General features: G+C 33.3%; 1 protein-coding gene across 1 annotated transcript in view; it reads left to right on the plus strand.

The window, feature by feature from the left end:
- LOC117109294 overlaps positions 1-11,577 on the plus strand; it is a 15,559-nt gene extending 3,982 nt beyond the window's left edge. Inside the window, exons 3-16 of the mRNA XM_033251564.1 lie at positions 102-202; positions 435-550; positions 886-931; positions 1,929-2,140; positions 2,804-2,893; positions 3,058-3,243; positions 3,950-4,192; positions 4,809-5,006; positions 5,623-5,787; positions 6,941-7,237; positions 7,639-7,719; positions 8,099-8,300; positions 8,826-9,347; positions 10,124-11,577. Of these exons, the coding sequence (XP_033107455.1) occupies positions 102-202; positions 435-550; positions 886-931; positions 1,929-2,140; positions 2,804-2,893; positions 3,058-3,243; positions 3,950-4,192; positions 4,809-5,006; positions 5,623-5,787; positions 6,941-7,237; positions 7,639-7,719; positions 8,099-8,300; positions 8,826-9,347; positions 10,124-10,263 (2,599 nt within the window). The 3' untranslated portion in view covers positions 10,264-11,577. The remainder of the gene's footprint in view (positions 1-101; positions 203-434; positions 551-885; positions 932-1,928; positions 2,141-2,803; positions 2,894-3,057; positions 3,244-3,949; positions 4,193-4,808; positions 5,007-5,622; positions 5,788-6,940; positions 7,238-7,638; positions 7,720-8,098; positions 8,301-8,825; positions 9,348-10,123) is intronic.
- The last annotated feature ends 762 nt before the right edge of the window (positions 11,578-12,339 follow it).

Below are 12,339 nucleotides of genomic sequence, written 5' to 3' on the forward strand. Positions count from 1 at the left end.
TCGTCACCCTATATAATATAAATAATAATAATTATTATTATTATTACAGTAAAACCCCCATTAAAATATAATTTTAATTCCCGTTATTATATCGCCAATAGATTTAATGAGAATGAAGAACCAACTGACGGTGTAGTAACAACAACCGTAGTTCAAACTTCTGGTAAAGACTGCAGCGAGTGGAAGAAGTCCGATGTAGATGGTATATGAAAATTATTAAATTAACCGATTAACTGATAATCTTTTTCCTAATTTTAAATATATTTATATTTTTTTTATAATAGTTTAACTGATGTTTGATGAATGTTTGTATAGGCCTATGTTCTTTATGTAATTTTGTTTATTTCAAGTTTATATATTATTCTGGTGCAATTGTTAGTATAATGCTATATAACTTAGTTTTGGATATAATTTTTATTATTTATGTGGTTCAGTGGCTGAGCTAACAAATCAGATAAAAGATGACGCCATAGCAGAAAATATCGCAAAGAAGTTGAAACAGCCAGAAAGCCAACGAAGTACATCGCCAACTTCTACATCATCTTTAATGGTAAATATTTTATTTGTTTATTGGATTTTATGATCAAATTTACTATAATTACTTTTATAATTAGGCCTATTCATTCTTTTTATTTTGTATACGGTACTGTTGTGCTTTTCTTGAAATTTTTTTAATTAAATATCGTCATTTTCTAATATTTCTATAAATTGTGATTACATACAGTACGATAACACATCAGGTAGAACAAAACATCACTCCGATTACATATAAGTAATGATCATATTAATATACTACAAACCACCACTCTGTAGATTGTTTTTTTTAAATATTATTCTGAAAATACAGATAAATGTAATTAGTATTGTTTTATTATTTGATTTCAGGTAAAAGTGAAGGAAGGAACAAGTGTAATGACGTTGAATGAAAGAGGTATTTATTAAGGTTTTGGCAAACAATGATAATTACATCACTTACGTCATCGTCACCGTACTCATAATAATAGTAACTTTAATTTTCTTTTGTCTGCAAAACAATTTGAAAGAACTGAGTTCTCTTAAGTTTGGTCGTATGAAGCTCTACTAAAAATAGTCAAACAGACGCCATCAAAATCAGGTTTATGAGCATATCTTGACTTCTAAAAGAATTTTCTTTTTTTGAAAAATACCCATTTCTGTGTTCGTTATGTATTATGTTGATTAATAAAAAAAATCATATAATTATGTTTTCAGGGTACTGTATAGGATTTCAAATATACAATTTGCAGATTGGCATCATGGAGCCAATATTGGATGAGTGGCGTATCTAGGGGTGCGAATGGGGGGAGGGGCGCTCGCACTTCCAAAAATTACTCGCGCAACCCAATCGCCCAATCTCCCCCCCCCCCAAAAAAATCACGGTCAAGTAGCGAATTAGCGCCCCTCAATTGACTATCAACCTCACCCCCACACTTTTCACCGCCATCAGCACCCCATTTCAAAAATTCTAGATATGCCACTGATTTTAGACTGCCACCATGAAAATTAGTTGCTTTCAGGAACATCGTCATTATTATCATAATCATCATCATTACCATCGGCGTCATCATTGTTACCATACTCATCATCAATGATCTTCATAATCACCAATCACTATCACTCTCATTTTCGTATCCTTATCATTTTCATATCAGTTATTCATGTTCATTGTATTTGTCATCGTTATGTTTTTGATTGTTAACATCATAGACTCCTTATTTTTTCCATTTTATAACCATTAGCATCATTAGCATCATCATTACGACATCATCAAGAAATTGTCATCATTATCATCTCCATTATCATTTTCGTCATCATCATAATTCAAAATAATTAATCATCATAACTTCAGACTACCATAATCTTTGTGTTTTCACTCTCGCTAGTTATACTTTTATTTCTTAATTTTTCAGAAAATTCTCAGGAACCTGAGGGTGCTGGAGGTTTATCAACGAATCAGTCCACGGGAAGCCATGATACATTTGAAAAGAAACTACCAGACAGACTTCATAAACTGTTGGTTAATATACTTGCTAACGAGGGACCTAGCAACGTCGATGGACCAAGCGAAGTAACATCCATATGGGACTACGCCGGGCAGTTAAAGTACTATATAACCCATCGGGTAGGTTATGCTGAATTCTGAAATCTATAAATTCTATTAAATACTAAAATTTACAATCTTCACGTATTTTCTTGTAAATTTGATTGGGACTAATAGGTTCTGTACGTGTAAGACAGTTACACCTGTATACAAAAGAATACGCAATTTGGCAGCCCAAAAGATTCCTATGGTCATTTACCTAAAGTAAGGTAAGTTTACGGTGGAATGCGTGTCATACACATCATGGATTAGATTGGATTTATTTTTGGTGTAGAGGCCAAAGAATACCCACGAAAGTCCGAAGAAGACTTTTTTTTCCAGTCCGTCCATCTTGTAGAAAATTCGGCAGGACACCGTGAGACAACCCTCTGTTGTCCAAAGAGTGTACCACCCTCTGCGTACTTTAACATCACATGGGCCATATTGCACACGAGACCAATGTCCGAAAGACCTTGATCAGTAGTCAGGATATTAATAATAACAACAACAGGCGTATTGCTAATAATGATATTATTATGATTATTATTATTATGATTATTATTATTATTATTATTATTATTATCATCATCATCATCATCATTATTATTATTTATTTATTATAGCGAATTTCAAGTTCACTTATAGATAATTTTTTGTTTAAATGTGTATCTTCGTAATCATAAATTCATAAATATTCCTTTGTAGATTTACCTGACAGGTGGAGCGTCATACGGCGTAGTCTTCAGTTTGCTAGATGATTTGAATGATTTTGTGAAATCAAGAGATTTACATAAAGTAAGTAAATCAGTTAAATCTTCCTTACAATTCTTGCATTGCATGGTTATAGTGTAATTCATTAAGTTTTGTAAACTTTTGTAGGCCCATGCTTATATTATAAATTCATTTTATTTATCTCAAATGTCTTTCGTAAATAGGACTATTTTTTCTTTAATGTTTAGGGGAAATTTTCAATGACTAATTTAGAGATGATTCTCTTCTGGATGCGTTCAATATTTGAACATGCTGTTCTACCGAATATTGAAAACAAGACAATTTGCTTCAACGATACGGAAATATCCTCTCCCCCAATCAGTTTGATTGCAACTCACAAAGACCAGTTGTCGAAGAGTGAGGCAGAAACACGTGTAAGACTTTCTTTGTATGTTTTATTATAGTGTTTCTTTTATTATTAAAATCTGTAATTTCATAATCAGTACCGTATATTATTTTTTTACTTTCGCTTTTTTTTGTCTTGTTTAATTTGTTTAGGTTTGAAAAACTGCTTGAATGAAATCGAAACAGTTTTTTAAAATGATAATTTAACGTGATTGTTTTTTTTACTTAATAGGCCTGTTTATTGTGATTACCTTACTCGCGTATAAGGCGACCGCGTATAATACAAGAAGGTTTATGGACAATTTGCTCTTTATGATCTTGATACTGCATCTAGCCTGCTAAAAACGTAACCAAATATGGGCTAACCTTCAAAATAATACCATTTTATGGGCTTTATATTAATCAAAATCTTATTTCCCAGTATTCAAAATTCCGTTCATTCATACTAACATTTAGTAGGTTCATTGCAGTATTAAATTGGAATGTTACGAAAGATCCGCACATAATTAAGACGCATGGTTGCAAAAGTCTAATATTGTTATGTCGACGACCCTCTGTATTTCGATCGTAATTTGCCAACTTAATCATCGGCTTATACGCAAAAATATACGGTACTGTAATTTCTTTAAAATATTATTGTTGCTAAAGAAAAAATTTTAAGATTAAAAAAAAAAATTATTACAATCATAAATATTATCTATCTATCAATATATATTTTATCAAATTTGTTTAAAGATCAAAACCATGTACCAAACAATATTTGATGCCATCAAAGGAACAGCGTACGAAACACACGTTGACCGGACGATGTACGCCGTTGATAACACTGCAAAGATTGATGAAGGGATTGAGAAATTGAAGACGAACGTCGGGGGTTACATGAAGGCAATGGCAAGAACTGTGCCCACTAACTGGGTTGATTTCCAGTCTAAAGTCCAAGAACTTGGCAAAAGAAAACTGCGGGTGTCTTTAGAGGAGGTTGGTGCTTCCTTAATTCCTTTTAATTTGTTATGAAAATAAATACGGTATACACTGCCAACATTTACTTGTAAATCGAATGCTCATTTATATAATGCAATCGGTCAATTAATCAAATACAATGTTCATATCAGTGGTGCAATGTCGTTAGCATTAAATACCAAATCAATTTGATCTTGACGAATTTGACCAAATTTACTTTTGAATTTACACTAGTTTCATTCATCCAATCATTATTCAATCAAACATACATTTTTACAAAAGCAATGAAAATTGAACAAGCAACAATTTTTACAATATTAATAAGTTGGCTAGGATTGATAATAGTGATGAACACTCTAGCTCAAAAGCCTACGAGCTCAGTCTTAGGAAATACAATAGATGGTATACACATAAAATTTTAATAAATTGGTTAAAAAGAAAAACAAATTAAGAAATCAAAACTACTAAAAATACCAAAACAAAAGACAAATCAGGAAAGAATAATAAAGTAAGAAACAGGAAATTTTGGCGCTATATTTGTAAGCTTCTATGCCGATAATTATTTTTATCTCATTTTTTACTGTTACTTTTCTCATTGTTGGTTGAAAAATTTATTACACAAAAATTTTTATAGATCACCACTGTTGCCATCGAGTGTGGAATTGCAGAAGACAAGCTCACCACTGTTCTCGATTACCTAAATGACACTGGAACAATTCTGTACTCTAAAACTAACGAAAAATTAAAGAACACTGTGATAACAAACTTGCATATGATGATCGACTTCTTGACCAAAATCATAACAGTGGTAAAACCAAATGATATTGATATAGTACGTATCCATATGACATTCTCTTTAGGTAAAATTATTTTTCTATCGTCGTTTGGTTTACCGTATATACTCGCGTATAAGGCGACTCGGGTTTCAAAAGATTTTTGGACGATTTTTGTAATTTCGGGCGTATAAGACGATCCCCTATTTAATCGTCGCAATTCCTACTTTTTTTTTCTGACTTTTATGGTCTTGATACTGCATCTGGCTGGCTAAAATACAAGGCTAATTTTCCGAATAATAACATTTTATGAATTTTTAATTGGTCATCAAAATCTTATTTAACCGTATAATATTGCGTTCATCCACACTAACATTTAGTAGCTTCATAAGCAGTAATTCTCGTGTTACGGACGATCCGCACATAAGACGAACACGATTTAAAAAAAATCTAAAATGTGTATGCCGTGCTTGTAAGACCACTTCCTGTTTTTCGATCGTAATTTACAATTAAAAGCCTCGCCTTATACGCGAGTATTATACGGTAATATTTTTATAGGTACACCCAAAGTGATATGCCTATTTATTCTTCAACTGTCTTTGATTGTAATATGTTTTATGCAATATAATATAACTGGAAATCATGTGAATTTGATGTGTTTGTTTATGTGTGTAGTGGCCTACAATGATGCCGATGTGGAATAAGCTTGATAACGAGGGAGTTCTAGAAGAAGAATTACTGCGACATTTGTGGAGACTTGAGATTGAGAAAGACGCTGGCAACTTTGAAGTCTTCATAGAACTGATGAAGATGTTCGGATTACTTTTTGAGAAGCAAATGGTAAGCTAAATCTTGCTATGGTTTACAGGGGCGGATCCACACATTTTCTGAAGGGAGTGGGACACAATAGGGAGTCCACGCCCCCCTCAGCCCAACTATTGTGAGGGTTGGGATAAGGAAATTGTAAGAATAGCTATCTTTAGACGTTCGAAAATCTCCCATGGTAAAAATGATTTTGCAAAGCCTTTCCATAGACATGCTTCCCTCACCCTTCCCGTCATATTTGTCGCGAAGGTCTAATCGAGGAACTGAAGTCTAGTTTATGCTGGAAGTCGCAATGTTTTAAACTTGGAACCCACAGTTGGAGAGGTGGATTTGTGAGAGGCTTTTCCTATTGCCCGGATCAACAAGTTGGTTCATATGCATTGTATTATTAAAGGTTTAGACCTAATAAGAGAACAAATATGGTATAAGCACTATTTAAAAAAAAAGCCATTCAAGATTTCAAAGATAGCTACTGTTCTGTCTGGGCCTAGTATAACACAACACCCGTCTCCTTTCGCCAACTGCTGGATCCGCCACTGTTCATGTGTACACTTTCTTGTCCATCTCTATCCTCCATTAAATTCTTCCCAATTTTGTTCTCCCTCTTTTTTTATTTTTCGGTGGGATTGACCACCTCCCCCACTATATCAATTCCTGGTTTAATATAGGCATGTGAGTATTGAAAAAAAACACTTCAAATCTATCAGCATTTTTACCAACCTATGCAATCTATGCAATGAACCTTAAGCCCCGCTTCTTGGATATTGTTGCTAAGTAACACAAAACGGCTGTGTAAAAATTACACGCAAACACGTGCGATTGTCGGACACGTGTCCGGGCCCTGTTTTTAAGTTGTTAAGTTAATTTGACCTTAAAGGTCCTATTAGGCATAACGTATGTTGAAACACTATGGGTATAATTCATTGACATATAAATTAGTATAGTTTGCTATGTCAGAAATTTGGCTCCAGCTAAATTTTTGTGTCAAAATGGATTTTATTGGCTAACTTTATTATTTTTGGTGTGCTGAATTAAAACATGTTTGGTACCATTTTTTTTTATCCACGTCATCGGGCGCAATTTTGAATTTAAAGATGGCCAACGCACCACTGTACTAAATCTATGTAACTCTGTTTTATGTTTATATAACCGAATAATGTATGTAAAGGGTGCTAAACAAGGTTACCGAACGTTCATCGTCCCCTCCCGATTGCAAGTCAAACAAGAGAGTTTGGAAGTTAAGAAAGACGAAAAGCAGACGATATCGATTTACGTGACTCCCACTGACTTCCTCCCTGATAGTATCTACAATACGTTAGTCGTTGCATTTCTGGACTTGATGGCAGTCAAAGGAAGACACTTTGGTCATGTGAAATTGTTTCAGAATTGTAGTGAATTTGACGTAGATGATAATCACTTGGTGAATCTGGGCGCTGTCAAAATTGGGAACAGACACGCACTGAAGGTGAGGTAGAGACAGACAACCGATTAAAGTCTATATTGTACATCAAAATCCATAACAATATAGGCCTATGTTTAAACATAAGTTTTGTAAATTGCGTAATTTGCGGCGTTCTACTGTGGCCACGACCAAAATTAACATTCACAAAGCGAAAAGATTACACACATACACGTTGTGAATTTCCATTATCCATCCCTATTTATTATTATGTAGCTTATATCGCCACAATTGTAAAAACATCCATCGAACTTGTATTATACTACTTCATTAAAAGTATGTTATCAACTTGATTTGTATTTACTTTGAGTAGCTATCATGTGAATATAAAATTGAATGATATGTTACGCATACATATACAAAACAACAACCTTATTAGATTGTATTGAATTTATGCTCGTAAACAGCTTGAAGTATCTCACAGGATTAAAGTTGATGAACATGACGAAGAAGAGGCTCTTGAACCACATTCAAGCATTTGCATGGAGGTAATAATTCAATAAGTCTACATTATCTTGTAAATTTAGGCATTATCTTGTATATTGAGGTGAACTGGTACATTTTATGAAAATTATAAGGTGAAAATGGTATTTCGTCATTGATGAATCGCATGAGATATTGCAATCATGTTTGCATACAGATAAATTCCCTTTCAAACAATAATGAATTAGCTTCGAGAAAAGATTATAATTCAGCTACACATTGTCTTTTTGATAAATACTGTTGTTGGTACTTTAATTAGCAATTAATCGTTTTTACTTGTAACAAGTTTTTGAAATTGTGGCATCGATCATGACGTTGCTTATTATTTGTTTTGTATATAAGATTATAACAATTATACTTAACTTTTACTTTCGTGTTTATTAGGTATTAAATTACCTCAGACAGCAACTGAAAACCGTCTACGGTACTATAGAAGGTGTAGGATATGAGTTACGTGTCCTCTGCAATGTATGTGATCCGACGCTACGACCTCTGCATAAACTTGATGAACGTTTGAAGAATAGTAGTTTGGTATGCGGAAGAAAATTAGTGGCAACAACCCGTTTCAAAAGACTTTTTTCAACAGGTAGGCTTTACGATCATCCAATCAAATTCAAACTTTTAATTAAAGCTTCGGTGGCCAAATTGTTACGGCAGCTGCACAGACAGCAAAAGATCTTGGGCTTGCATTCTGGTTGAGGAGATTTATTCTCACTGGTGTAGCATTAATATATAAAGTATGTCTTCAGAAAACCCGTTTTTTTAAATGAAGAGAACACATTGATATCTGTTTCGTGTGTGCGCCAAATACTACCGTACTGTTGTATCGGCAATCTGTATTGTGTAATAATATATATAAAGTATATTCGGGCTAGTATGTCTGATACGATTATAATATCTTGTTCTTATTTGAGCATTGTTGTTATTATTCTATGTGATATATCACACTCACATACTAAAAACACACACACACACACGCACACACATACACACACATATGTATGTATGTATATGTATGTATATATAGGCCTATGTATCATATAATTTTACATTTCTTCACCTAATTTCATTGAATATAATTAAAATATAATTTGATGTTCTGATTTTATAGGTTTTGATGCCAAATCTGCAGAAGAAATCATACATTTTCTGGCTCTTCAAACATTGATTGTTGGACGTGGAAGTAAAGAACTAAGAGAGTACTTCCTAGCGGAAACTAAACTTAGCAAGCATGAAGTTAGAACGTTCTTGAAAAGTGAGAGAGAATGCGGATGCTTGAGGGACGTTGATTTTGGAGACCAAACGGAGAATATATTTTCATCAGCCGACAAGTTTGAGGCATTCGATATGAAAATAATGCTGAAATTAATTCGATACTGTTGTAACAGTAAATACGAGGAAGATTTCTGGAAACATCCTCCTGCTGATGATAATACTAAGCTGGCAAATCTCGTGCGGATCTATCACTATAAGAACACGGTTCTAGATAGCAGGTACAGCAACAGAGTCACAAAGGAGGAGTTTGAGAAACTATGGAACGATCTCACGAAGTTGTTTGAAGGTGCTGGTGTTCCCATTGAAGAGATAGAAAAATACCGCAATCCACGACAATACAAAGAAGGAGTTATCGTAGGTATGTCAATTGCCAATAGTGCTATTTTTAAGTAGTTAAAACTCAAATGAAAATTATATGGATTTAGCAAAGGCTCTCTCAAATAACGCTTCACAAAGAACGTTATTTAAAATGAAACGGCACCCCCTAAAAAAAATGAATAAATAAATAAATAAATAAAAAATGACTACTGGTCCCAATCATCAATTTTATACTAGTAGGATTAAATTGTTTCTAATCTGTAATTTATTAGTAGTCTTGTTCATACAATATCAGTTTAACAATGATGTTGTGTTGTTCTCTACAACTTCAGTGAAATAAAGTAGCGTTTATTTGAGTAATCATAATAAATTTCATTAGGAAAACGTGTAGGTCTCCCTCAAATAACGCCTCCTGAAAAATCCCGCCGAACATTAAACAACAGCCATGGTTTTTATTCCAATAAATATGGTAATAATATTTTCACCTGACGTCGACTTCTGTAAGTGCGTGTTATTAAGTGATGTAATACTTTATTCTATATAAATATTGCTCTGTTTTGTTTATCAGGCTGAAAGCAACTAATTAAAAAAAAACCACTTTTTTGTAACTCCGTAATTGTATGGTTCTTATCCAAACTTGTAGAACTCAATGTATCTTGTATACTGAGTGCTAAACCGCGTTTCTACAGGGCATATCCACATTCAATTAATTATTAAGATATATTATAATATATTACATATTATCTTAGAATAATATATGTAATGCTCAAAATATCAAGACGTTAATGATTTTTTGGTTTTATTCACTTGGTATAGGTTTTAACCAGACGGAATTTGAAGAAATCAGGAATTTTCAAGCACTGTTTTCAGTTATTGTTGATCTCGGTGCTGTTACCATGAGAAAGTATATACTGGATGTAAATAAAATAAAAAGAAAGACGTTGGAATGTATTTAATGAATAAAAAAGGTAGCTTTCAGAAAGGAAAATTGTTTTCGGAACAGCAGAAAAAAATGTTCACACCCCAAGCAGACATCGATCAATTTGATATAACAATTTTGATGTCAATTATCCGCAACTGCTGCACCATTCCGGCCACGTTTTGGACACATCCAAACGTACTGACCAATCTCATCCTCATCCATCAGTATAGAAACAGCATAGTGGCACACACTCCAAACAGTAGAATGTCAACTAAACGCTTTGAAGTCGAATGGAAGAAAGTGGAATCCATGCTGCACGCTGCGGGTGCTGATAAAATTGAAATAGACAAATATAATGCCCTTCGATTTACGACATAGATGACAACAAGTATTGCATTCTCAGTGGCGCTTTCGTAGTCGGGCAGTTAGTGTTACCCATAATCATTCCAAAACAATCAATCCTAAACAAATCTTCAAATATCAGATACAGTACTCATTTATATCCGCATTCTTGGTGGAGAAGGACAAAAATGGATTGAGTATAAAAAGAAACGAGCAATGTTATCGGCAGCTATCGCAAAATACCTTTTAGTTTTAAGCTCGAAAATTACTGTCACTGTCTATGCACGCGTCTACTGAGTTAGATTCAGATCTACAGATGAAACTTGTAACTATTTTTTCCAATTATCAACTGCAGAATCCCGAAGATTTTTTTAGACACGGGAAGACAATTCACAAATAAATACCAATGTTGTATTTTTTTTTTACATTTTACATTTACGTCCCAGAATCAGATTCTTTTTTACAATAAATAGGCCTACCCCTATTTATATGTTTTACATTAAATTTCGTCCCAAGATGTTTAAGTATATTGCTAATAGAAATTTTAATTTTTTGCAATTGATGTTTTTATTTGGGTAAGTCAGTTTACAAACATTAGTTAAGAAAAAATTAATGAAAATTTATTCATTCTTGGTGTTAATATAAAAATAGTCTTTGTTATTATTATGATTATTATTATTATTATTATTGTTATTATTAATATTTTTTTATTATCAAATATGACAATATAAAATACAAAAGCCAGCCAAATGACACAAAGACATTAGGTCTGCAATACAGTTAAAACTTTGAAATCAAATGGTGGAGTGGAGTAGAATAGTTTGGTGGTTAAGATGCTTGCCTTAAAAACCCAAGGTCGTAGGTTCAATTCCTGGCAAACAGCTCCACTTCCTAAACCTCATATTGAGATTTAGTTCGTGTAAAGCATCGCGTGTGTATGTTTGTCTTGTGTAAGGAATTGTCACTCACAAAGTAGGACAGTGATACATTCGCTATTGACAATCCCTAGTGCATGTGTTGTGTTCCTAATTAGATAAATAATTACTAAATGCATTATTATAAATGCAGAATTGTTTTCAAACTTTGTGGGGGGGGGGACACAACAGTTTTAGAATAGGTAAATGAGTAGCACATAACATTAATTTGCATTGTAAATTTTAAAATGTTATTTATTTATTTTCTTTATTGAGTTCTAGATAATTTTTATTCCTTTATTATTATTATTATTATTATTATTATTATTATTATTATTATTATTATTATTATTATTATTATTATTATTATTATTATTTAAACTACAGTACTTAAACTAAGAGCAGTTCCGAAATGCATGTGCGCTATGTATGAGTATCCAGAACAGAGCTCCACCCAATGTTGAAACAACGTTGCTGTCACACCCGGGTGCACGAAGACACTCTGGCCCTGTCACACCTTGACAATTTAGCCAGCGTATGGTGACGTATCAACATTCCTCTACGCTGGCATACGCTGAACTTTCGATGTTTTCTTTTTTTTTTTCTTTTTGGCGTATACATAGCGTATTTATAACGAGTTGGACGTATACATAACGTATTAAAAGGCAATTTTCGCCGCACGACGGTAACCTTAGCGTTAACGGATGACGTCATAATTTATTTACAGTATATTGCGTTGCGCAGTACGTTAATCTCAGAATTTTTACGTGCTCGACGTACGTTAGTTACGGGTTTGAGCATGCGTATTTCGATTTGTTTACAAAAGTGGTGCAGCTATCGCGCTGCATGTTGGG

The sequence above is a fragment of the Anneissia japonica genome, unplaced genomic scaffold (genome assembly GCF_011630105.1).
Source record: "Anneissia japonica isolate Jap-2015-1 unplaced genomic scaffold, ASM1163010v1 scaffold8866_len69294_cov130, whole genome shotgun sequence".
Classification (NCBI taxonomy): Eukaryota; Metazoa; Echinodermata; class Crinoidea; order Comatulida; family Comatulidae; genus Anneissia; species Anneissia japonica.